This window comes from Heptranchias perlo, chromosome X, assembly GCF_035084215.1.
Source record: "Heptranchias perlo isolate sHepPer1 chromosome X, sHepPer1.hap1, whole genome shotgun sequence".
Taxonomy (NCBI): Eukaryota; Metazoa; Chordata; class Chondrichthyes; order Hexanchiformes; family Hexanchidae; genus Heptranchias; species Heptranchias perlo.
The window spans coordinates 10,896,498-10,922,990 of NC_090370.1; the positions used below are offsets into that span (position 1 = coordinate 10,896,498).

The 26,493-nt window shown below is 44.6% G+C and overlaps 1 protein-coding gene across 4 annotated transcripts in view; it reads right to left on the minus strand.

Annotated features, from left to right (window-relative positions):
- Window positions 1–2,050: 2,050 nt before the first annotated feature.
- LOC137307265 (nuclear receptor subfamily 4 group A member 1-like) overlaps window positions 2,051–26,493 on the minus strand; it is a 59,003-nt gene continuing 34,560 nt past the window's right edge. For all 4 annotated transcript variants that reach the window (XM_067976701.1, XM_067976699.1, XM_067976700.1 and 1 more), the window contains 5 exons: window positions 23,398–23,527; window positions 12,068–12,231; window positions 10,352–10,554; window positions 9,059–9,237; window positions 2,051–7,227 (listed from right to left, as the gene is read on the minus strand). In XM_067976701.1, the coding sequence (XP_067832802.1) occupies window positions 6,971–7,227; window positions 9,059–9,237; window positions 10,352–10,554; window positions 12,068–12,231; window positions 23,398–23,527 (933 nt within the window). In that variant the 3' untranslated portion in view covers window positions 2,051–6,970. The remainder of the gene's footprint in view (window positions 7,228–9,058; window positions 9,238–10,351; window positions 10,555–12,067; window positions 12,232–23,397; window positions 23,528–26,493) is intronic.

Sequence of the window (26,493 nt, forward strand, 5' to 3'; positions counted from 1 at the left end):
TTAGAAGAATGAGAGGTGATCTTATTGAAACATATAAGATCCTGAGGGGACTAGAAGGGGTAGATGCTGAGAAGATGTTTCCCCTTGTGGGAGAGACTAGACTCTGGCAGCATTATCTCTGCATGAGCAGAAAGTGAAAGACCCAAATTTTAGGCATTGTTGGTGTTTTTGTATCTTCACACGCTTCCCTTGGAGGACAGTGTGAAGAGGTGGGAGGATTTGCAGGCTGATTAATAGTCGCAACGTGAATGCTGCTTCCATGGCTGTAACCATCTTTATGCCAGCCAATAGGGCAGTTAGTCCTATACAGCAGGAGGGTGGGGGGGGGGGGGGGGGTGGGGGGCGTTATGGGCTTCCACAACCCATATGATGAGAGGGAGCCACCAACATCCACGATCTCCAGTATCCCACTGGATGTCAACCTAGAATTCAGAGCCAGAGCTCCGGTCTCCACTCGCCGGGATTGTCTGGAGTGGGGTTCGAACCCTGCACCTTCTGACTCAGAGGCAACAATAAGTCAAAGGCTTGTTCCACACTTTAGGCGTGTGGTCTGCTTACAGAAAGTGGTAAACTGTTGGCATAAGAGAATTGTATTTCAAAAGCCCAAATTGTAATAACTCTCTATTCATCTCTTTTTGTCTGCTGTCTACATCATTCTGGTTGTCTGGTACCCTCTCTTTCTCTTTTTGGTCTCAACCTATACAACAACAACTTGCATTTATATAGCGCCTTTAACATAGTAAAATGCCCCAATGCGCTACAAGGAGCGATTATCAAACAAAATTTGACACCGAGCCACATAAGGGGTTATTAGGAAAGGTGACCAAAAGCTTGGTCAAAGGGGTGGGTTTTAAGGAGCGCCTTAAAGGAGAGAGAGGTAGAGAGGCGGAGAGGTTTAGAGAGGGAATTCCAGAGCTTAGGGCCTAGGCAGCTGAGGGCACGACGGCCAATGGTGGAGCAATGAAAATTGGGGATGTGCAAGAGGCCAGAATTGAAGGAGCTCAGAGATCTTGGAGGGTTGTAGGGCTGGAGGAGGTTACAGAGATAGGGAGGAGCGAGGCCATGGAGGGATTTGAAAACAAGGATGAGAATTTTAAAATCAAGGCGTTGCCGGACCGGGAGCCAATGTAGGTCAGTGAGCACAGGGAATGATGGGTGAATGGGACTTGGTGCGAGTTAGGATACAGGCAGTAGAGTTTTGGGTGAGCTTGACTTTATGGAGGGTGGAAGGCCGACCAGGAGAGAAAGATTACAAACAAAGCAGTTTAATTTTTCTGCTAGAGCAGATGAAAAGCAATTAAGTACAAGGTTCAATATGGTTTTAATATTCCATTAAGTGAGTTCTCAGTTGAATAAGAATATGTAATCATAAAACATGTAATTATAACATGAGAGCCCAGATCTCAAATGTTCTCTCAGCACTACCTTGTGGAATGCTGTATAGAGTCGCAGTGCCTGCCCAAGTGATACTCGGAAGCCATCATTTCTTTAAGAAGTGTCTCAGGGTGTATTTATATTGGAAGTTTAGCATCAGTGCAAAGGGGGGGATCCAGAGACCTTATGGAAGTCCAGGGGTCTTTGCTTGCACAGAGCAGTGACCTGTATGAGGACTTGGCCTCCATCAGTGCAATGTATGCACGGAACAGGTGGTTGGCTCTCATGTTGATGCCCATCCTGTGCCATCACATTGCGCAAATGACAGGCGATGCCCCTGAAAGTATGCAGTCTACACTATGACTACAGGACAGGGCATGCCCGGTATAAATACAAGGCCCTCTGGATCACCAGCACATGAAGGTCGTGGCACACTGGAATCCCAAGAAACTCATGAGAGCACATTGTAGTCAGCCAGCATTCTCCTTCCATTAGGGAATCATTTAGGAATAATGTATGAGGCAGATTACTCACCATTAGGGAATCATTTAGGAATAATGTATGAGGCATATCACTCACCATTATTTCGCAAGGCACAAGGGGAAAGCAGAGCAGCACATTACATTGACCACGTTCACTGCATGACTATTACTCAAATAAGAACATTACACTTCGCTTATATGTTGCAGTCAGTTCTTTTAATGTACTCATCAGAAAGGCATGCAACAGCACTAAGAATGATAATACAATGTATACAGATGGTAGGGAAAACCGGGTATGGCAAAGCAGATAGGAGGTCCAGGTGAGCAAATCTACCGTGACAACTGTTGTAGGGGACCATGTGCAGGGTTCAAGAGTTGAAATCGGCAATGAGAGTCTGACACACCAGTCTCCTTTCCTGCTCTGGCAGTTCTGCTGCTGGAGGCTCCTCCACACCATCGATCTCCTGGCCCGGCTGCTCCTCAGCAATTCCATGGTGACACCTCTGTCCAAAGCAATATTATGCACACTCGCTTAAATTCAGGAAACCTTCTCTGCGCCATATTGTAACCCCTACCCCCGCCCCGCCTCCCCCAAGATTTAAAAATCTTAAGCATTATGAGCGGACCCAAAGTATCCACTTCATGAGACTCCTAATTCACCCACGTTCCTCGTAGCTGTGCTTGGCTGGGGCGTGGGGTTGCTATGGATGTGCCATCAGAAATAGTTGCTATGGATAACCAATGTTCCCCCGAGCCAAACTTCTTTCCCTTTTAAAGAGTTGGGGGCATGCATGATTGTCTGAGAATTAAGGCAGTATGAGTATTCCCCGGGAACGGTGTCTTCACGTGCATGATTTTCTGGCAGTAGGCACATACTAGTAGCACGCTCAGAGATAAAAGCCCTTCCTGTTGAGGCATGCAATTGAATTGTGTAAAGAGAGAAACTTCTTTACCCAAAGAGTGGTAGAATGTGGAATGCGCTACCACATGGAGTAGTTGAGGCAAATAGCACAGATGCATTTAAGGGGAAGCTGGATAAGCACGAGGGAGAAAGGACTAGAAGGATATCCTAATAGGGTTAAATGAAGTAGAGAGGGCAGAGGCTCGAGTGGAGCATAAATGCTGGCATAGACCAGTTGGGCCAAATGGCCCGTTTCTGTGCTGTAGTTTTGATGTAACTCGACATAAGATGCGCAAATGGCTATACGCATTCATTGTACCTTGGGGAAAACGGCATCTGCCAGTCCTGTGCTTATGTAGCTCAATGTTGATGCTTGGTGGCACAATAGGGAGATGGGGCATGCATGATTGTCTGAGAATTAATGTAGCAGTATATTACAAACTGATTGACCCCAGCGATTTCTGCCATGGGTGATTACAAGTATGCTTTGGCATCGTAGTTGAGGACCACAATGACTTTTATTGCTGCTGGTGGGTGGAGAGTAGATGGTGGTCTGCATCTGGGGGTCTTGTTAGAATCATAGAAGTTTACAACATGGAAACAGGCCCTTCGGCCCAACATGTCCATGTCGCCCAGTTTATACCACTAAGCTCGTCCCAATTGCCTGCACTTGGCCCATATCCCTCTATACCCATCTTACCCATGTAACTGTCCAAATGCTTTTTAAAAGACAAAATTGTACCCGCCTCTACTACTGCCTCTGGCAGCTCGTTCCAGACACTCACCACCCTTTGAGTGAAAAAATTGCCCCTCTGGACCCTTTTGTATCTCTCCCCTCTCACCTTAAATCTATGCCCCCTCGTTATAGTCTCCCCTTCCTTTGGGAAAAGATTTTGACTATCTACCTTATCTATGCCCCTCATTATTTTATAGACTTCTATAAGATCACCCCTAAACCTCCTACTCTCCAGGGAAAAAAGTCTCAGTCTATCCAACCTCTCCCTATAAGTCAAACCATCAAGTCCCGGTAACATCCCAGTAAATCTTTTCTGCACTCTTTTTTGTTTAATAATATCCTTTCTATAATAGGGTGACCAGAACTGTACACAGTATTCCAAGTGTGGCCTTACTAATGTCTTGTACAACTTCAACAAGACATCCCAACTCCTGTATTCAATGTTCTGACCAATGAAACCAAGCATGCCGAATGCCTTCTTCACCACCCTATCCACCTGTGACTCCACTTTCAAGGAGCTGTGAACCTGTACTCCCAGATCTCTTTGTTCTACAACTCTCCCCAATGCCCTACCATTAACGGAGTAGGTCCTGGCCCAATTTGATCTTCCAAAATGCATCACCTCACATTTATCTAAATTAAACTCCATCTGCCATTCATCGGCCCACTGACCCAATTTATCAAGATCCCGTTGTTCTATCATGACAGCTGACCCGAAGTCTCCTCTGGCACTGATCCTCTGTAAAGCTCCGGTCGCTCATTCTGTTCATTGCGTGGGGTACTAGTCAACCTCCTATGTCCCCTGACCCTTCTTATCTGTTGTTGCCTGCAGTCCATACTCCTCTACCAAGACCTCAGCCAATGTTACACTGGGCACTATACTTAGGCTGTCCCACAGACAGAAATAAGGTAGCATCAGTAGTATGGGGAAAGGGTAGGGGAGTAGGACTAATTGGGTAGCTGTTTCAAAGAGCCAGCACAGGCACAATGGGCCAAATGGCCTCCTTCTGGGCTGTATCGTTCTATGATTCTACGATACTTGTGTGGCCACTCTGTTCCCTGATGCAATTCTGCCAGCTGCCTCAGCTATTCTTACCCCAGCTTTTATTGCGCATTAGATGTGAGAAATTCAAGGTGGTATCATTTTTGCACGAGGTTTCCTTAATTGGCCTTTTATCGGGATATGAAAGAAACTTACACTGTGACTGTTGGTGAATATACACTATACCAGGAAGGAAGTTTAGGAGCAGTGCTGGAGCAGACAAAAGCTTTATTAGCACAAACTCCACAAACGACCCCATGCTTAATTTGTGCATAGAATAGATGTAACAACTGGAGGAATTTCTCCCCAGGTGGACATTTTTTTTTAAAACATTGAACTAGAAGAGACATCTTGACTTCATATCCTAACATTGAAAAAAATCGGTTTAAAAATATATATTAACAATAGAAAAGTATATGCATTTTGCAACAACATCTTACATTTTCTCCTACATTGCAACATCTTATTAACATAAGCAGATGGACCTTAATAGGAGCCATCTGAAGTATCCAAACAGTACGGGGGGGGGGGGGGGGGGAAAGAGGGGAAGAAGAGGAAAGAGCGGGGAGGCATTTCGTTCATGGCGTTATTCCTGGGTTTCCGCAGCTCCTCCGTCCAAGTTACGGGACATGAGCGGACTAGCCCTCTCGGAAATCCACCCCTTCCATTTGGTTGAAAATAAGTCTACATTAGAAGCCTGGTGGAAGTCTCAAAGTGCAGGTATCACTTGGCACTTGAGCTGCCCTACTGAGCTCCAAATGCAGGAGCAGAAGAGACCAGTTTTGCAAGCCTACAAGCAAGCAGTAAAAGGTTACAGATGAGGACTCAACTGCAAGATAACACAATGTGCAATGAGTTATATCATTTCCTGGCAACTTCAGAATCAAGCACCTTCTGTACATAATGACTGGTAAGGCACTGTAAATATAGTCCATGGTTTTTAACCAATATAAAATGTACACATTTCCATTATGGCATCAGATATGTTAAGTACTACAACTGATTCAGTGCTCCCCATATGAGATAAAAACATGTTATTTCCAGTCATGATGGTCTCTATATAGGATAAATTCAGACAATTATACCCAGCCACACATTTCTTTCACCCTTGCTCCCTGTCAACCAATCAATAGACCAATTGATTTGAACCTTTTGTCAGATGGGTGACCATAAGCTGAAGCCAGGAATAGACACTTGAAAATGCTCATAGTCCATGTAAATAACCAAAAAATAACTTGGTGGATGTTACCAATACAACTTTGGTGTTATAGCTAAGAGGCCAACTGATGACAAGTGGATTCATGAGAGAAAGCGCACTCCCTCCCCCCTCCTCCCTAGAAAGTGCCTGTTGCCATTGGTACAACAGACTTTGCTCTATCCTACACAAGTCTCAAACCTTTTCTGTAAGGGGGTACTACGAGTTCAAGTTTATCCACTCTTGGTTCCAGGACTATTAACAATACTTAGCAAAAGAGAACAATTTAAAACATCCACGTTAGTACCAATAATTTGTGCTATATTGCATGAGTGTAGTCTTCTTAACTGAAGAGATTTGGCTTCATAGCTTCCAGCCAGTGTTCTGTTCACCTTGACTATTAACTAATTTTGTTACTAAACCATAGTGTGAAAAATCCATGCAGAATACATCAGGGGCATATTTCAAGGTTTAGTCTGTCACACTTCAGCTTTCTCAGTCTTGACTGTCCAGGACTGGCCTTGAAAGAACCTTTTGAAGATTGAATGGTTACAGTGTTAAAGAATGTTGTCCTTTCAAAATCCATCCCAGATAGACAGGTTGAAGCTTTATTCTTTCCAATGACAACTGAGTTGGACATTGTTTTCCTACCTCTTGTATACGATTGCAAATCCAGCCCAGACAGATAGAACACATATCCATTTTCTTTGATAGCTGATCACTGAAATAAGTTGTCTCGATCTCATTTAAAAAAAAACACAAATCTGCCCCTATGATGATGTTTCTTGACCCTCATTTGATGTAAGAGGCCACAATGATTGAGAGTGCACGATACAGTAATGTCATCACGTTGCATTAGCTTGTTCTTATGTTGGGATTAAGGGCCATGACAATATGGGGGCAGAGTGAGAGAGTACCTCTAACCACTGTTGTCATCTTCTCCGAGAGGGTCTGATGTCACAAGTTTGTCAAGCTCAGAGCAGCTATATAGTTAAGATTGCGTTGTAGAAGCTGCAATGTAGTAGAGACTATTTTTTCCCCCAACAATCTGTATGCTGAATAAAGTAAAAACAGCATTTTGAAAAATAGCAAACCCAACTAGCGCATAGCATAATTGTCCAATTCCTGAAGCCATTCAATTTTGAACTGGTTCCAGTGTAAGTTTAACTCCCTGCTCATACTGCACATCAAATATGATGGCTGGGGTCCAGTTCTACAGCCACGTAGCTTGGCAGCTACTCTAGAAAGGCAAAGTGTCCAAGAATAGCTTATCGACAATGGCAGGTGGAGGAACCAGGTCTGCGAGCTTCAGGTAGAAAATACGCTGTAGTCCTTGTGTGCAGAGGGTACAGAGTTCAGGTAGTTTGCCCAAAAGCTTGGACAAGTAGTTTGGCCGCATCTGCTCGCCTGCACTGGATGTGACGTGGTCTTTCAGACAAGTTATAATCTTAGTCTGCAGATCTTCAACTTTCTTGGGTTCTTTTAAGCCGTGCCGGTCTGAAACATCACAAAACCAACACAGGCCATGAAATTCATTTTCAGAAATGGATGCAAAACTACAGACAATAATTCAAAATGATAAAGCTAAGGATCATTTGAAAGTAGTTGTTATTCCCCCTCTTGCACGAAGACATGTTTTTAAATTCAATCTAGACAAGAATGGATAAGCAGTTTGCTTGCAAGCCTCCCCACTCACTGCCTACTCTCTCCAGGCCTCCTCCTTCACCAGAGAGAGTCTTGGGTTCAAACTTCCCTTTGGCTGCTATCTATGAAGCTCCATAGTAGATAGAGGCCTGCAAGAAGGTCAACTGCTACTCCTCATAGTTGGAGACCAGTACTTGGCCTAGGGAAACACAAGGGCAAGAAACCCCTCCTTAGAGCAGAGAAGGTTAAGGGGAGATTTAACAGAGGTGTTCAACTGTTTCCACTGGCAGGAGGGTCAGTCACTAAAGGACACAGATTTAAGGTAATTGGCAAAAGAACCAGAGGGGAGATGAGGAAACTTTTTTTTAACGCAGCAAGTTGTAATGATCTGGAATGCACTGCCTGAAAGGGTGGTGGAAGCAGATTCAATAGTAACTTTCAAAAGGGAATTGGATAAATACTTGAAGGGGAAAAATTTGCAGGGCTATGGGGGAAGAGCAGGGGAGTGGGACAAATTGGATAGCTCTTTCAAAGAGCCGGCACAGGCACGATGGGCCAAATGGCCTCCTCCTGTGCTGTATCATTCTATGAAAACTAAAGAGGAGAAAGAATAAACAAACAATCAATTTAATAAGTTACATTGTTTTTTTTAAATATTTACTCTTGCGTCGCAGGTGATGCTGGCAAGGCCACATTTATTGCCCGGTCCCTAGTTACCCTGAAATTGTTTTTGCTAGGTAACTTCAGAGAGTAGAGGTTATTAAGAGTCAACCTTATAGTGTAGGACTGGAGTCATGTAGAGGCCAGACTAGGTAGTAGGGTTCCCAACCCTCCCGCTTTCGGCAGGAGTTTCCCAAAATCGGGGGTTCGTCTCCCGAGCGTCGCCACTGGCAACTTCAGGAGAAAAGTTGGTTTGGAGATGACCTACCTTTTGTTTCACGTTATTTAATTTCAATGGGGAAACTCAAAGGTCGCTGGGCTGACATTGTTAAAATGGTGTAGCAGCCCATCATCTGTTTGCGCCACGCCGCTGAGCCTGCTTGCCGTACATCCGGAAGTTTGTATCGGAGGGAGCTTGCTGCCTTGGTGTGCCCAGTGTGTGATCCAGGAGCATTTATAGCATGTGGTGGGGCTGCTGTGGATCGGAGGAGGATGGACTGTAAACAATTCGAGTTTGTGCCTAAATGCAGGCAATTGCTTGAAATGAATCGTTTAATCGGTTTTATAAGACCATGTAGCAGTTCCTCTTTAGAGTATCACTTGCCAGGGTGATGTTGTAAGGTAAACAATTGCAAGGCTTTTTTTTAAAAAAAACATTCAATTCATTTTCTCATGGTATCAAGAGAGTACTCAGATCTAGAGGACAGTTAGTGAGTAATTGTGTAAAAGCATATTGATAGCGTTCAAGAGGAAGGATATATATATAATCTCATGATTTTGTGTAGCATAAAACTGATCCAGAATTTCCCTGCATTCTCTATATCTCTGACTTGGGCTGCAAGCAAGAAATTGCTGACAACAATGTCCCTTTCAAGGTTTCCAAGTGAAGTGTTGGCTGAATGAAAAGATTTGTGGCCTGGAGCTTGTACTCAAGCTATGTTGGACCAGAGGCAGTGCGGCACCATCCGGATCAATGGGTAAAGGTGACAAGACGAAGGGACGTCTGAGTAAAGAAAGGACTCACCTGTTATTACAACCAATGCTGCAAGGCAGGAGAAGCTGGACATGTCGATCTTCATCCGTTGCAGGGTGGAGGAGAAGTCGATGATAGAGTCAATCCATTCGCCAAAGCCACGCACACACTGCTGACGATGGAGGACGACGCCATTGCAGAAGATGAGCTTGCCTTCTTCAGGGTTGGACCTGCAAGCAACATGTCAACACAACACCTCAACAGAGTTGTACTGGGTTCATGGAAACCAATCTTCTTGTCTGCCTTGGACTAGAATAGTAAGGAGGATAAAATAAATCAAATTGGTGATTTATTTCCATAATTCCATATAATCCAGAATTAATTTCACACCAACAGAGGCAACTTCAGGATAGCTTCAATTTTATTTCTAGCATGACATACCACTACTTGAAGAAATGTCATAGAATCATTGAATCTTACAGCACGGAAGGAGGCCATTCGGCCCATCGTGCCTATGCCAGCTCTTTGAAAGAGCTGTCCAATTTAGTCCCACTCCCCAGCTTTATCCCCCATATCCCTGCAAATTAGTCCTCTTTAAGTAAATGTCCAATTGTCTTTTTGTCATTGTCTATTTGCTACAAACTGGGATTTCTCTGCCAAACAATAACATGTTATTCACTCCCCTGTAATTTGTATGGACTGTTCAATGGATGATATCATGATTGAGTGTCACTTATGCTATTTGCATCTCTTCAGCTAGGGCATCATTCATTGGAATAGTTGATATTAAAAAAAAGTGAAGCAACACAATTTGGCACTAACATTTGAAATGTTGAGTCAGGGCTTTGGATAACTGGCCTCAGTGAACCTGCGATAGGGAGGGGCTAAAAATAAAGCCACCCATTCCCGATTGTTATCCAATGACTGGAAGGGTGTGTGTGTTGTGTATACACGTTGGTTGAGGACAGGAGTGGGAGCAGCTGGAATGTCTCCCCCCCATCGTCGAATAGTTTGCTAACAGATTATCTGGTCATTATCACATTGCTGTTTGTGGGACCTTGCTGTATGCAAATTGGCTGCTGAGTTACAACAGTGACTACACTTCAAAAAGTACTTCTTTGGCTGTAAAGCACTTTGGGACGTCCTGAGGTCGTGAAATGTGCTATAGGAATGAGAGTTCTTTGTTTAACACTCAGAAGAAGGAATAAGTACAGAATGGTACCATAGAACTGTACACCAACATAATTCATGGTCTTCAGGAGAGGAGAGGAGAACAGTGGGGGCAAAAATGCTTTGAAACAAAATGAAGTATTGACAGACGGGTGGCTGGGTTCGAATACCTACCTGTAGGCCAGCCTGAGGATGAAGAGTTCTAAGAAGGCAGATTCCAGCAGTAGATCCTGATCCTCCTTGGGCAAACCATTAAACCCTGGGATCTTCTCCGCCCACTTACGTATCATTTCCATCGAACCTGCCAACAACTCATAAAACTGTCGGATGTCATCTGCCTCCTCCTCCTCTGACTGATAAGTGCTCGATTCCTGAAACTGTACCAGACATTTTAAAATCAACTGGAGAATATTTCTGTTAAACAGAACAACTAAAAAAAACGAATGTCGTCGTTCATTTGTTACAAACTGGGATTGCTCTGCAAAGCAGTAGTGTACTAGTGACAGCTTTCAACGGAGCATTGGACTTGTAAGCACATTTCTGGCATTGCCGGTTTTGTAAATTGGTTCAATTCTCCTTTTAAGTAGACAGAAAATGCATGCTGGTTTCTGATTGCATTTATTCCAGAGCTGGACTGGCAATGTAGAAGTGATTACTCCAATCATTTGTGAAGGCAAATTTCGCACTCGCACAAGCGAAGTTGGCGCCAGGCTTTTTTTTTTCGCGAGCAGAGCCGCGCTTTTGCTGTCTTCCGATCATTTGCGCCCGTGCGCGCTAACTCTGTGCTTAGGTAAACGTTAATAAGCAAACAGGCTGGGGAATGGTGTTACGGGCTTACTTTAAAGTAGGACCACTGTGCCACCTTTTCATGCCCACTTAAAGCATCTCGAAACAGACAAAAAAAAATGCATGAGTTGGAATCGATGTTTCGAAAGTACAATGCCAAACCAAAACAGAGTGCCACAAAATATTTTCACAAGGCAAAGAAATCCTTTGCTTTAGCACGAATGCCTTGAAAATCTGGTCTTCCTGTTGAGCCATCAACACCTTACTTGCACAGTGATTTGATGTATTAAACGCCCATTAGATGTCTATAGTATGGTTAGAAAGCACATTACTTTGAGTGACTAGTGACACCGGGGGGGGGGGGAATCTAGGATTCGACACCAGTCTCTCCCCCTTATTTTGCATCGTTATTGTGAGAATGTAATGAGTTCAAATCTCACTCGAGATATTCTTTTGTGTGCTAGATTAAAGCTGACCTAGAGTCTTGCCCGCGCACAAGCAAAAGCAGTGGGGTCGATTTTAACTTGCCGAAATCATCAGTAACGGGGTGGGAACAGCCTCAAAATGGGGTCGGTAGATTTACTGGCCCCGTTAATGTCAACGAACAGCCGGCTACCACAGAGGCCTAACGTTTGGGCGGCCCAAAGCGCCTGCCTATTTCAGGCAATAGGCCTCTTATAATAAGCAAATTCCAGAACTGGCCGGGGCGTTATACCGGCGATAGAGCCACAGAGGTCCCGAGAAGGTAAGTTTGAAATTATTTTTGTGGGGTGGGGCCAGGAGGAGCACGGAGTGTCCTGGCCCCACAAGAATAACCTGGGCTGTTGATGTCCCGGGACTTATCTCGCTGCCGGCTGAGCGGGGCCTCTGGGCTGCCCAATTGTGCCTGCAGCTCGTCGGTTCGATTTTTTAAAATGAGGTTCGGGCCTCTGCTGCTGGAATGGGCGGGCAGCTAACCGGCCACGCAAGAGTTAAAATTGATTCCAGACTGTCACTGGATTGCAAATATATAAATATAATTGCAAATTTATATGTTGCCGCCTTCTCCTCTGATACAAACATTTTTTTTTTAAACCTCTCAACTTTTTTTCTCCTCATATTTACCTTGGAATAATCTAGATTGGACATGATTGGGTTGGAATCAATATGTGCCCTGACCAGCGCTGTGATGAGACTAACTGGAGCATTTGAAGGCGTAGCTTCTTGAACATTCTTTGGTTTGGATGGAAGACGACCTCTACGACCTTTCAGGCTGTCTGTGCGGACCACTGGAAGATTAAAAAAAAGTTAGAGTTTCTTTTTAAGCCTCTAAGGCCTAGAAATGCTTCTCGTCGTTGGAGCTAGCGGATGCACAAAGTAAGCGTTAACCGGGGAGGGGATTTTTTTTTTTAAAAAAGAGTTTGCGCAAGCGAAGCGTTCGTCCGCTTCCAGCGCCTCTCGTAAAATTCCTCATGTGCAACTGTTTATAACGCCAAGTTATGTACTATTCATTGGCTTGACTTTCTGCGCACATTGCGTTCGTTGCATCCAATCAAATCTGCCGCTATAGCAAGAGAGGGAGCGGGCAAAGTTTCAGCAGGGAACAGCCTACCCACTGACACTCTGTTCCTCAAACAGCTCCTCGATTCACTCTCTCTCTTCACAGCTGTCCCTGAACCTGGACATTGGTTCAACAGTGCTTCAAGCTGACTCCAACCTGTCTACAAGTCAACTACATCTCACCACTGGGCCTCAGAATCGAACTTTAGACTCTCAGATCGTCTCCTCTCTATCATCGGTTTACAACCAGGTCAAGTCTCTCCTAATCCCCGACATGCCTATGTAATTTGATTTTACTCTGTGTCCATTCACGTGCATATTTTGGCTGCTGCTCCAGACCCTAGCCCATTACTTCTGCCTCCCTTTTTTTTCCCTCTTGACCCTCCCCTTCCTGTCACCCAGTCATGTCACCTTTCATTTCTCCCCTCTTGGGTACTTTGCCTCCACCCACTCTCTACCCCCAATCCATCACTATTCTGCCTTCCTACTCACTTTCCAGCGTTCCAGGCTTGACTTCCCCCTTGGATAAGCCCACAGCTTCCCTCTGTCCTCTCGTGGCATTCTCTGAAGTGCCAATTGAGGCACCGGTCACTGCTCCTTATGAGCAACAAGTCCAACTGCCCCATTCTCCTTTCTCGACAACCTTCCCACCCAGCACACCCACTGAGGGCTAATCTCACCAACCTCCTTCCCGTCCCACTCACCCACCATTACCCTCTTGGACTCTGCCAGCGGATCAACAATTACCACGCCTCTCTGCATTTCCCCTCAGAATGTCCGTTCACTCGTGAAAAAGGTTCGTGCCATCTACAACCTTATGGATGATTACATCGACATCACAGTCTTGACAGAAACTTGGTTCACGGGTGATGACACTTTACCCCTTACTGAAGCCTCCCCGCCTGGCTATACCTTCCACCACCTGCCCCACCCAAACCACTGCAGTGACGGTGTAACCCTCATTACCAAATCTCACCTTGGTCTGTCCCCCTGCTCCCCTGGCACCTTCTCCTTTAAGCACCTTACCTTGTCCTATTCCCCCTTGCCTCTCTCTTAAAATCCTTATTCTCTACCTCCCCCACCCAAGCCCCATCCTGAGTTTCTCAGATATTCTCCTCTCCTCCCTCAGCCACTGCACTGAGCTCCTCTCCTCCCTCATCCTCGGTGATTTTGATCTCTATCTCAACTTATCTTGCTCTCTCTCCTCTGAGATCACTGTCCTCCTATCCCCCCTAAACCTCTCGCCCCATATAAACTCTCCTACCCATATTCACGGCCACCCCCTCAACCTTGCCATCTCATGTGGCCTCTACTCCCATAATCTCGATCACAGACAAGGCCAACTCTGACCACTACCTTGTATCCCTCACCACCCATATTCCCCTACCCTCTTCCAACCCCACTTCCTTCTATGTCCCTGGAAAAAAACTCTTGCCCCAAGTCACTTACAATTGCAATTTCAAACTACCAAATCCCTAGCCTTTGGTCCTCCATTTGCCAGAACACTTCTGCAGCTGTTGATCTGCTCAACCAGTCCCTCACCTCTATCTTTGATGCCCTTGTCCCCAGTAAAACTGTTACTCTCTTCCATCCTGGTCATTCTCCCTGATATGCCCCCCATCTTCACTCCCACAAGTTTAAGGCATGCAGACCAGCCAGTCTGATGCACAACTGGTTTAGCCATTCATCACCAGATTTGTTTGGACCACATCAAGTGCTTTCGGGCTTCACTCTCCTACCAAAACCGGCCACTACTCCAAGATCGTCTTGGAGATAACCCCCCAGCTTCTTTTCTCCATGACCAACCGTCTCCTCAAATCCCTTCCTCTGCCATTCAACCCTTACCTCCGACAAGTGCATCCCCAAGCTCCCATCTGCCCTGGCCCTGATGATGTGTCTGTCTCTACTTACTCTCCTATTTCCCCATATGCCCTCTCCATGCTCATCTTGTCCACGAGACCCAACTGCTGCTCCCTTGATGCCATTCCCACTAAAGTGCTGACCACCCAACTCCCCTTCCTGGCTCCTCTGCTAGCTGATATTGTAAACGGCTCCCTCTCCTCAAGTACTGTCCCCTTTCCCTTTCATACCCCTCCCTCCTCAAAAAACCCACCCTTGACCCCTCTGTCCTTGCAAACTACCGCCCCATCTCCAACCTCCATTTCCTCTCCAATGTTCTTGAACATGTTGTCACCGCCCAAATCTGTGCCCATCTTTCCCACAACTCCATGTTTGAACCTCTCAAGTAAAAACAGAGGTCATTGACCTGAACCGTTAACCTGTCCACAGATGCTGTTTGACCTGCTGAGTCTTGCCAGCATTTTCTGTTTTTATTTCAGATTTCCAACTTCTGCAGTATTTTGCTTTTTGAATCTTTCCAATCAGGTTTCCGCCCTGCGACAGGACTGAAACAGCTCTCATCAAAGACCTCTCTGCAGCCTTTGACGCGGTTGACCAAACCGTTCTCCTCCAACGCCTCTTATCAGTTGTCCAGCTAATTGGGACTACCTTCGTTTGGTTCCTTTCTTACCCATCCAGTCGCAGCCAGAGCATCTCCAGCAATGGCTTCTCTTCCCGCCTCCACTCTGTTACCTCTGGAACACAGGAGGAGGCCATTCAGCCCCTCGAGCCTATTCCGCCATTAAATGAGATCATGGCTGATCTATATCTGCTCTGCATGTATCCGCTTTTGTTCCATATTCCTTAATACCCTTGCCTAACAAAAATCAATCAATCTCAGTTTTGAAATTTTCAATTGACCCCCAGCCTCAACAGCTTTTTGGGGCAGAGAGTTCCAGATTTCCACTCCCCTTTGTGTGAAGAAGTGCTTCCTGACATCACCCTTTAATGATCTAGCTCTAATTTTAAGATTATGCCCCCTTTTTCTGGACTCCCCCACCAGAGGAAATAGTTTCTCTCTATCGACCCTATCAAATCGTTGAATCATAAATTCCTTAATTAGATCACCCCCTAATCTTCTATACTCAAGGGAATACAAGTCTAGTCTATGCAACCTGTCCTCATATTTTTAACCTTTTTAGTCCCGGTATCATTCTGGTGAATCTGCGCTGCACCCCCTCCAGGGCCAATATATCCTTCCTGAGGTGTGGTGTCCAGAACTGAATGCAGTTCTCCAGATGCAGTCTAACAGAGCTTTGTACAATTGTAGCATAACCTCCACCCCTTTGTATTCCAGCCCCCTTGAGATAGAGTCCCCCAGCGATCTATCCTTGGCCCCCTTCCTCTTCCTCATCTACATGCTGCCCTTTGGCTACATCATCCAAAGACATGGGGGTCAGGTTCCACATGTATGCTGATGACCCCCAACTCTACCTCCCCACCCCTCCACTGCCTCTACTGTCAAACTGCTTGTCCAACATCCAATCTTGGATGAGCTGCAATTTCCTCCTGTTAAACATTGGGAAGGTCAAAGCCTCTGCCAAAAATTCTGTACCCTTACCACTGATTCTATCCCGCTCCCCAGCTACTGTCTCAGGCTGAACCAGAGCTTGGTATCCTATTCAAACCTGAGCTGAGCTTTTGATCCCATAATCCTCTCCATCGCAAAGACCGCCTATTTTCACCTGCGTACCATCATCTGCCTCCAACCCTGCCTCAGCTCATCTGCTGTTGAAACCCTCATCCATGCCTTTGTCACATCCAGACATGACTAATGCTCTCCGGGCTGGCCTCCCACCATCCATAAACTTGAGCTCATCCAAAACTCTGCTGCCCGTATCCTAACTCGCACCAAGTTCTGTTCACCCATCAACCCTTTGCTCGTTGACCTACATTGACTCCAGGTCCTCCAACACCTCCAATTTAAAATTCTCATCCTTGTTTTCAAATTCCTCTATGGCTGCACCCCTCCCTATCTCTGTAAACTCCTCCAGCCCTACAACCCTCCGAGAACTCTGCGTTTCTCCAATTCTGGACTCTTGTGCATCCTGCACACAATTCGCCCCACCATTGGCAGCCATGCCTTCAGCCTTCTAGGCCCTAAGCTCTGGAATTCCCTCCTTAATCCCCTCTGTGCCTCCACCTCTCTCTAAAACTCTCCTCTTTGACCAAGCTTTTGTTCAACCTTCCTAGTATCTCGTTTTTTGGCTTGGCATCCATTTGTGTCTGATTGCACCTCTGAAGTATCGTGACATGTTTTGCTATATTAAAGGTGCTATATAGATGCCCAGAACAGCATAGGTCCAGCATCTAGTGTTAGATTTGTTGGAGGGGTAGGACCAACAGAGTTGAGTCCAGGAGGTTAGAGAGCACATAAGGCATCCAGCAGGATTACCATACGAAACTCAGCTACAACACACCTCACAGTGCAGCAATGCTCAAGGGTGCTATACTGAACCCAGTCATCTGAAAGAACGAGACCTGCAGCCACAGGTCAATATCTGAAAGTAATGATGGCTATCAACTTTTATGTCACAGGATCCTACCACTCATGCAGGAACTAAATTGCTGCTCACTGCTCCATTAAATAGGTCACATGTCCTATTTCATCATACACGTAACTTCAACACATTGAATAGTGAGCTGCAATACCAGCAGGAGAGACGGACCAAGATTGGGCCATCTCCCGGGTATAGGGTGCCATAGACTGTGCTCATAGAGCCATTGGTGCATCTATCTATACACAATGCCGTTATTTTCATCAACAGAAATAATTATTACTTCCTAAATATGCAAATACTACGAGAGTACCAGCAGAGAATTCTGTATGTTTCTAAAGGAGCTTCTCATACTGCCTTAAAGTAAACATGCGTTCAACAACACGTTGAAGGTGCAGATAGGTTGCAACGTTAGCTTCTGGAAGGCTTGGGGTACCTGCTGCTAAGCATGGCTGATGACACCTTTGTACAAGCCCCCATACCCCTCAAGAGGGAAGATAAAGAGTAGCAGAACAAGCAGAGAGCTGACATTTGGGGTGTTGAAGCAATGGCTGGACCACTGAGGGCCCCCCCCCCAACTCAGGGGCCCCCCCCACAGAGAGTTGGAAGTATAACAGTAATGTGTGCTGCACACCGCCAAGTAGCGCTATGGAAACAGGTGTAACCATGGAATTTGCTCAGAAGCAGCAACAAGCCATGTAAGAGGAGGATGATGGTGAACAGGATCCATCAGCAGCAGGAAACAAAACTGGTGCATCAGGCTTTCGTTGACAAATTCTTCCCTTGAGGCCTGCAAAGGGCCCTTACAAGTTAACAATGCAAATTTCACAGCTTGACTATCCTATTTCTTTAGTACACTTGCTTTTCCCTGTCGCCTCTGTATACTGTTACCATTCCTAAATGCTGTTAGGTGATTTTCTGACGAGCGCAGTTAAATAAAACACTGATGTCAATTTTTAAGTGAAGTGCTTTTATCTATGCAATAATGCATGCAAGGACTGTGTTTAATGGGCTATTGTGCGGTCACGTTGTGCCTCATGCATTACTCCTATGTGATTTTCCTAATGAAAGGAGTAGATCATGGTGGCTTGCTGCAAGATGTCATCATGGTCTTCTTCGGAGTCCAATGCCTGCTATGCAATTGAGAACGAGAGGGTCCTGCCAGTATGCTGGAAACGTTTTGGTTGTGTGTTGGGTGGTGGGGCGCTTGCCTTCGGGAGGCTTCTTCTGTCCAGAGGTGTGTGTTGGCAAGGGATTAGCGCCGACTTGAGAGCCAGCCACTTGCTCCTGTGCTGCTGCGTGCGTCAAAACCGGACATAGGCCACCAATCTCTGCAAGCATGGACCACTGCATTTCTATGGGGGGTCTCCGTATCCCTTTCTCCTGATTATGTCTCCCAAGCACGTGGATGCCAGCCTTTATTGTGTCTTGGATTTTAGAGCTGAACATCAGTGGAAGCGTTCGTGAGAGATGCTCCAACTGTGCTTGCCGTCTGCATGACTGAAGTCTTCCCTGCAAGTGGGTGATAGATGCTCCCACACTACATGGACCAGCTTCCATCGTGCTTCACGAGGAGACAAGCGATTCGAGTACAGTTCCTTGGCATATGGCATCCTCCGTATGAAAGCTTGCCCTGTGTGAGGCCAGCACTCTGATGAGAGAAGATGACATACGATGAACATCCTACAGACCAGAGATCTGTCGTCTTTCTAACCATAAGCGATTGTGTATCTTTTTATATTTCTGTCTTAAAATCTTGCTAGTTGGCCAACTGGTAATTTGTTTACTGCTGGCGAGAAACAAACTGTCTGGGTGGATGCCAAAAATACATTTGGCCGCACATGTTAATGTCGCTTCAAAGGGGGATTGAGTCACCTCTGTCTAGGCAGACCACTTAACAAGTGTTAATTGCCAAGTCCTCATATAAGTGAGAAACGTTTAATATTGATCATCTGGATGGGAGAAGGAGACAAAGCCAAACAGTTGTGGTGGTCCGTCCCATTTGTGAGTCCTGCAAAGCAAAAGTTTTCATAGTTGGCTTTGTTCTGAAGGGCGTGGGTGTCTGGAAACCAGTTTCTGGGAAACCGGCCTGATGTTTTTTAAACCCTAATGCGAGTGATAGCTGTGTTCAATTATGAAATCTACCTTTTTCTTTGATACTTTATTGTCTCAATCTGAGCTTCAAAGCAAAGAAGTGGGTATGACTGTTGCTCGCTAACCTTCACTCACCAGGCAGTTGAATGAGCTGCGACTGATGGAAAACGGTCCATGAATCTCCGCGTTCACGTTTAAGCTTTACCACACAAGTGCGTTTTGAAGTTACTGAAATTTCAAAACATTTATTACTTTTTGGAGTGGGGGTTAGAAGACTAGGGAGAAGTCAAGCATTCACTTACTGTAATCTGGTGAAATTTGCTGTGCATGTTCTTCTGATTAATTCTACTTCTTAATAACTTGATTTACGGTGATAGACTGTGTAGCACAGACCATCAAAATGTTATTTGTCCACCTATCGAGGACACCGAAGAGAGTATGAGGCGGCTGGTACTATTTTCAATGAGTTTATTGTTCAGCAAGGGCAATACTAGTTCAGATTATTTTGTGCATAAGGTGGTTAATTGAGGTGTTTAAGATAATTAAAGTAGTTGATAGTTTCTCTCTATCTACCGTATTTCGTCTGGTGTGGAAACCAGAACAAGGGGGCTTAACCTTAAAATTAGAGCTAGGCCATTCAGGAGTGATGTCAGGAAGCACTTCTTCACACAAAGGGGAGTGGAAATCTGGAACTCTCCCCCCAAAAAGCTGTTGAGGCTGGTGGTCAATTGAAAATTTCAAATCTGAGATTGATAGATTTTTGTTAGGCAAGTGTATTAAGGGTTACGGAACCAAGGCGGGTAAATGGAGTTAAGATACAGATCAGCCGTGATCTAATTGAATGGTGGAACAGGCTTGAGGGGCTGAATGGCCTCCTCCTGTTCCCTGTGTTAGTCTTCAGTTCGGAGGAAGCACAGGGTTGCCTCTGGGAGCTGGCTTTTACGTTGGGCAGGAGAAAAAGTATCTGAGAGCTCAATACATAACAACGAGCACATAGACATTATTTTCCATAATGTTATAGCAGTGTCAGTGCATAATAGCCTAGATATTCTATCAGCATGTTTTTTAAAAATTCATTCTCTGGATTAGAGTGACGCTGGCAAGGCCAACATTTATTTCCCTTCCCAAACAACTGAGTGGCTTGTCAGGCCACTTCAGAGGGCAGTTAAGAGTCAACCGCGTTGATGTGGAACTGGAGCCACACAAAGGCCCAGGCTGGGTAAGGACGGCAGGTTTCCTTCCCTAAGGGACATTAGTGAACCAGTTGGGTTTTTACAACAGTCCAACAGCTTCATGGTCACTTTTACAGATAGCAGCTTTTTATTTCCAGATTTTTGAAAAACTAAATTTAAATTCTCAAACTGCGATGGTGGGATTTGAACTCGCGGTTTATTAGTCCAGGCCTCTGGATTACTAGTTGAGTAACATAACCACTATGCTACCGTACCCAAATTATTTTAATGGCAGTCATGACCGCTGGCATTAAAACAACGCTGATCAAAAAATCTATGTTACTGTATTTAACGGACATGCTCAATCTCAGACGTTTGACCTAAAGAATGTAAAACTTAATGCAGTGTGTGACTACAACTGTACAAACCAGCAGCTTAGTCACTTCCTCCAACTTCTGAATCCCTTGTGCCCTCCGTGGTCACCCTGCCTTTAAGGATGCCACTGTTGACATTAGAGCTGGCAAGGGACTTTCTTTGTTAAGAACTATCGCTAGTCCACAAACACTTTCTCCGATCAAGCGCCATCTTCTCTTGCAAGGAGAAGACCAGTATCCATTGAATAAGGACGCACTGTGCTCGAGGCATAGTCTCTCTCGTAATTTAAACCGTATTGTACCATTTATAATATCATGTTTGCTGCACTTCTAAGATGTGAGTGATCACAATCTTATTGTCAGGGCTTGGTTTGCATACAGATAGTTTGCCATATACCATTAACTTCCTGTTTTGGTCTGTTCTATTATTTCAGAACAATTTTCCTTTGTGTTTCATTTCCACCATATTACTTGATAAATTCTGGTAAAAATTCTCTTTTTAATGCTATCCAAGCAAATATCTTTCAAACCATTGGTGGCATATTCGGTTAATTCGCATACGATTCTTACCGTACCCCTTTTCTTCAGGTTAGACACCTTCTTGCGCCCATTCTTCCAAGTGTGGTGAGGGGGAGTTCTGACCCTTTTAGTGGTCATCTCCAAATGCCCACTTTATTCTGTCCTTACTTGTGACGTGACCTTCGGGCCTGAAGAGGGCATTTCGCTGCCCCCTCATGCCATCTGCCATAACCTGCGAAGCTTGCTCTTTGAAGTGGGCTTTTCTGGTGTGCTGCCGTGCCTCGTCGAGCGATATGAATCATGCAGTGCACTGCCATTTTGTTGCATTATGCGCTGTGCTCAATTAAGTGGCCATTTGGATGGTGAACGAGTGGCTCAGTTGCACTATGGCTCTTCAGTCGCACATTAGTTTGAACTAACCGGGTCTGATTTAAACGGGGGAATTTCTAAGAGTGTGTTACAACACCCAGAAGGAAAAGTGAGTGCCTATATCATGCATTCTCCATGCGCTAAGAAGAACTTCTTTCATGGAATGGAATCATTGGCCTTCTGCCTTTTCTTTCATCAGCTCTGAACTCTGGAATTTACAATACCTGAACCGTCCCTGCCAGCAGAAAAGGCATGGGGACAAGAGAAGAGATCAAGTGAATGATAATGGGGAGGACACTGCAAATAAATGACAGTTGGCCATATTAGTGGACCAACGTTTAATGCGTTTATATAGCAATCCTCCGTCTGCTATTATAACAAAGGCATTGACCAGGTCATTACTAGGGGTTAGTTGGGTCTTTCAAAGGGTTGGATGTAGTAGGACAGACCCGGAATGTGTGCATGAGGCCAGTTAGGTATGAGGAAATCTTAAAACGGTGATAGGCCTGTGAATCCAGCGTGATTATCACGGTAACAATGTTCATTTTTGAACAGTTCAACAACGTAAGACAAAGCATTGCCATTGTGGAAACTGCAGTTTACATAAGAAATAGGAGCAGGAGTAGGCCATACGGCCCCTCAAGCCTGCTCCGTCATTCAATCAGATCACGGCTGATCTTCAACCTCAACTCCACTTTCCCGCCCGATCCCCATATCCCTTGATTCCCTTAGAGTCCAAAAATCTATCCTTCTCAGCCTTGAATCAATTGCACTGGTAATGTTCCTTTGAGCTTATAACAAACTATATTTTCTATAAGTTGAGAGGTCATGTGTTACTTCTAAGGAGCAAGTTTAAAGTCGCATGCATGTCTACAGGTAGGAAAAGATCCTAATCAAATGGCTTTATTCCTTAATGCTAATAATCACTTACAAATGCTATGTACTTGAGGTGTTTAAGATGATTAAAGGATTTGATAGGGCAGATAGAAACTATTTCCTCTAGTGGGGGAGACCAGAACAAGGGGGCATTCAGGGGTGATGTCAGGAAGCACTTCTTCACACAAAGGGGAGTGGAAATCTGGAACTCTCTCCCCCAAATGAAAATTTAAAAATTGAGATGATAGATATTTGTTCAGCAAGGGTATTAAGGGTTACGGAACCAAGGCGGGTAGATGGAGTTAAGATACAGATCAGCCATGATCTAATTGAATGGTGGAACAGGCTTGAGGGGCTGAATGGCCTATTCCTGTTCCTATGTTCCACCGTAACAGAAAGGATGGTCTTTACATACCCTTAGCTTCCTGCATGCTACATCGCATTTAAAAAGGTACTTGGCTATGCATAACCTACAAGGCTAAGGACCAAGTGCTGGAAAGTGGGATTAGGCTGGGTAGCTCTATTTCGACCGGCACAGACACGATGGGCTGAATGGCCCCCTTCTATGCTGTAAATTTTCCATGTTTCTGTACTTCAGGGTTCCCAGCTCAATGTTTTGGCTTCACCAATGCTTTTCTAGTTATCAATATCAAATCCATCTACTGCAAATCCATCTCATCGTAGCCCTTTCCCCATTCCTATTAACACTGTTATGGTGACCTTGGGCTTTGAATATCTTTGTCTCTGATGATTACAATTATTATTGAAAGTAAACCAAAGCACAGATCATTAACTTACGAGATAGGCATGTGTGACAAAGTATAACAGATGATGGTAAGGGGTGGGAGGGAGGGTAGATTCTGAAACTGTTACTTCCCTATTAGAATACCACCTCAAGGGAATATGTAAAGAAGTGACTTGCGTTCTAAAGGGCAAACACACCTTATTTTTGTACCCTTCTATAATACAGTAAAATGCATTGTACTAGGTGACTAGAATTAGACCACTAATGTTAGCTTGTCCTGAGAGGCGGGCATGATGAATGGGATGGTGGTTGACCAACAGTATATATCTAGAATTGTCCAAATGCTTACCTTCTTTTACCATGCCCACGGTGAGGCATTTCTGAAAGCGGCAGAACTGGCATCGATTCCGTCTCCTCTTGTCCACTGGGCAATCTTTACTTGCTAGGCAGACGTACTTGGCATTTTTCTGAACTGTGCGCTATGAAATCAAATGGAAATTATCAGTGGGGAGAGGAGGCTACCAAGGAACTCCTGATGCACAGATACATGAGCAGATGTACCTCGAAAATTGGACACAGTTGAGGTAAAAATCCACTAACTTACAACATTTTCTGCACATATCCACATTTCCATATAAGATAATGAAGCAATACGACCATAGTTGAAGATTGAATGTATAAATAGAAATCGGGTTCAATAATACAAATCTGCCTCCCCATGAGCAGCCCATCTCAATGTAACTGCCTTTATAAAACTAAAAGGTTGGGATGGGTGAGTTCTTTGTTTCTCGAGGCAAGGGATGTGGGTGCGGGAAGGCAAAACTCCTTTTCACATTTTTTATGCAGTGTTGGCAGCAAGCACTCCCAAGTCAGGTTATGACGCAGGTCAAAAACCTCTTTGCCCCAACAACTCAACCTTACCCTTAAAGGACGTAAACCAGTGTGAAGTTTTCACTTCCCACACCAGCCAACCTTAGGAGTGAGCACGATAATATATAGGCATGGATATGTTCATGCTGTGCACTCCTGTCTACTAGAAACTGGGTTCAGGCTGGTCAAGTGTGTTTTGCATAGGTCCTTTTCAGCTGGACAAGAGAGAAGACTTTAATCTATCTCTGCTGGATTTGACATCAGAGCCCAGTGGTGAAAGGACAGTGTGCTAGCACTCTCCACCACCTAGTCCTCAGGAGCTGCGCAAAAAGTAGTGAGGGGTGTATTGTAGAGAGGGTTTTATTTATGGTTTCTTTATTCGTTCGGGATCCATGAATAATATGTTGTGATCAAAAACTGCAATATAACAACGACCATTATGTAAAGATATTAGTCCATTATGAGCTGGTTGACTTTTTAAATATATAATTTACAACAATCTTCACCTGAGCAAAACATGTTTATCTGGCAAATAGGGGCAGATATATTGTTGCCAAGCAACTGACCCATTGGTAGGATGCCAGAACATCTGCAAAACAACTATCTTGGGTCCCTCTCCCCCCTTCCTAAGATCCAGTGTCACAGCTGTACTGAATATCTGTGTTGTCAATGTTACACAATGAAAAACAGATTTGATTTTGACACCGTGCCAGGAAAATTCAGTGTTTAAAGGGCATATTGTGTTGTGCAATCACTTACTGGCCAGTTGGTAATATTTGTGGTTGTCACTTCTTTCTTTAAAACCCACTCTGATATCCTGCCATATACTTTAACAGTGTTCTCTCGCTTAAAGGAACAGTATATCACTTGAATGCCTTTTCCCCCTTTGAGCAGCAGCAATTCATTAAAAAAAATGCTTCATCGCTAGCAAATATTTTAATGAAAATACAAGAAAATTGAAAACGACTTGCTTGGTTTAAAAAGCAGTAATTTATCCTTTAAAATACATTCTTGTGGCTTCTCAATGGCTTAATGGACTGCATGGTGTCATACTGAGCTGTGCGGACCAGGATCCCTGGTCTGTGCTGTGTTAGCTGATCTCACCCTGTGTCGGCAGTTGGGATGCTACAATTGGCCTGGGTATCCCTAGTCAAGGAGGGAAAGAAATACTGAGGCTGCATTCTTCTCGGAAAAAGTTTGTGTCTGGTCGGTGGGTGAGTACAGAATCAGGCTTGCCTGTGATGCCCCCGACAGTCGAGTAGCATGCAAGTACTCACTGTATAAACTCATCCCTGAGGAACGGCCACTTGGGCGAGGTCTCGGAGGGCTGAGGTCATAGGTCAAGTGACAAGCATTATTGATAGCATGCTAGAAGTGACCAATAGGCAAAACATTTAGCACTTGGATACGACACCCCTCCATTATTTTAGTGGAGGTTTCAACCCATTTAAGATAAATGGATTGATGTCTGCACTAAAGCAATGTCCAGAAAAATATCATGAGAGCAGTAAGGAATCCATCAGTTAATAGTCATTTCTAGCCTAGACATTCTGACTAATATATTTACTATTTTTTATGAGTAATTTTTCCTTGCAATTTTAGATGTCATTTTCAATATACATACGTACACATATATGAAAAGACACACACACACACACACACACACACACACACACACATTGATATATACATACATACATGCAGGGTGCATTCTGTGGTCACCTCTCCAAATACCAGCTGGCCTGCATACTGTGAATTCCTCATAATTTGACAATACAGTTTTGGTCTATATTTAACTTTGCTCTTCTGTTATTCTTAATTGTGCAATACAGTTTCACAGCTGGATGATGTTCTGTGATTGCAGAACACATGTACAGATGCAATTTGACATGAACGCAAAACATAATTATTCTTTAAGCAGTCAGTCAAATAATAAAAACAAAAGCTCAAAAGTAACATCACATGGTACAAGGGCTCTCTGGTAAAATGGCAGTGACTGAGCTAAATAGAGGATACCCACTGAGGAATGGCGAGTACAATGCAGTGGGGCTAAACAGGTTAAATTATGAGGACAGGTTGCATAGACTAGGCTTGTATTCCCTGAAATATAGAAGATTAAGGGGTGATCTAATTGAGGTGTTTATGACTATTAAAGGCTTCGATAGGGTCGATAACGAGAAACTATTTCCTCTGGTGGGGGGAGTCCAGAACAAGGGGGCAAAATTAGAACTAGGCCGTTCAGGGGTGATGTCAGGAAACACTTCACACAAAGGGTAGTGGAAATCTGGAACACTCTTCCCCCAAAAAGCTGTTGAGGCTGGGGGTCAATTGATAGATTTTTGTTAGGTGAGAGTATTAAGGGTTAGGGAACCAAGGCGCATAGATGGAGTTAAGATACAGATCAGCCATGATCTAATTGAATGGGAGAGCACGCTCGAGGGGCTGAATGGCCTCCTCCTGTTCCTATGTTGCTAAAACCTTGTAACCCCTGCCAGGAGATCTGATAGCTTTTAAAGTACGATGAGAGTTGAGAAAAGAGACAGGAGTGTCTTCTCGAAACGCCACGTCGAGGCTG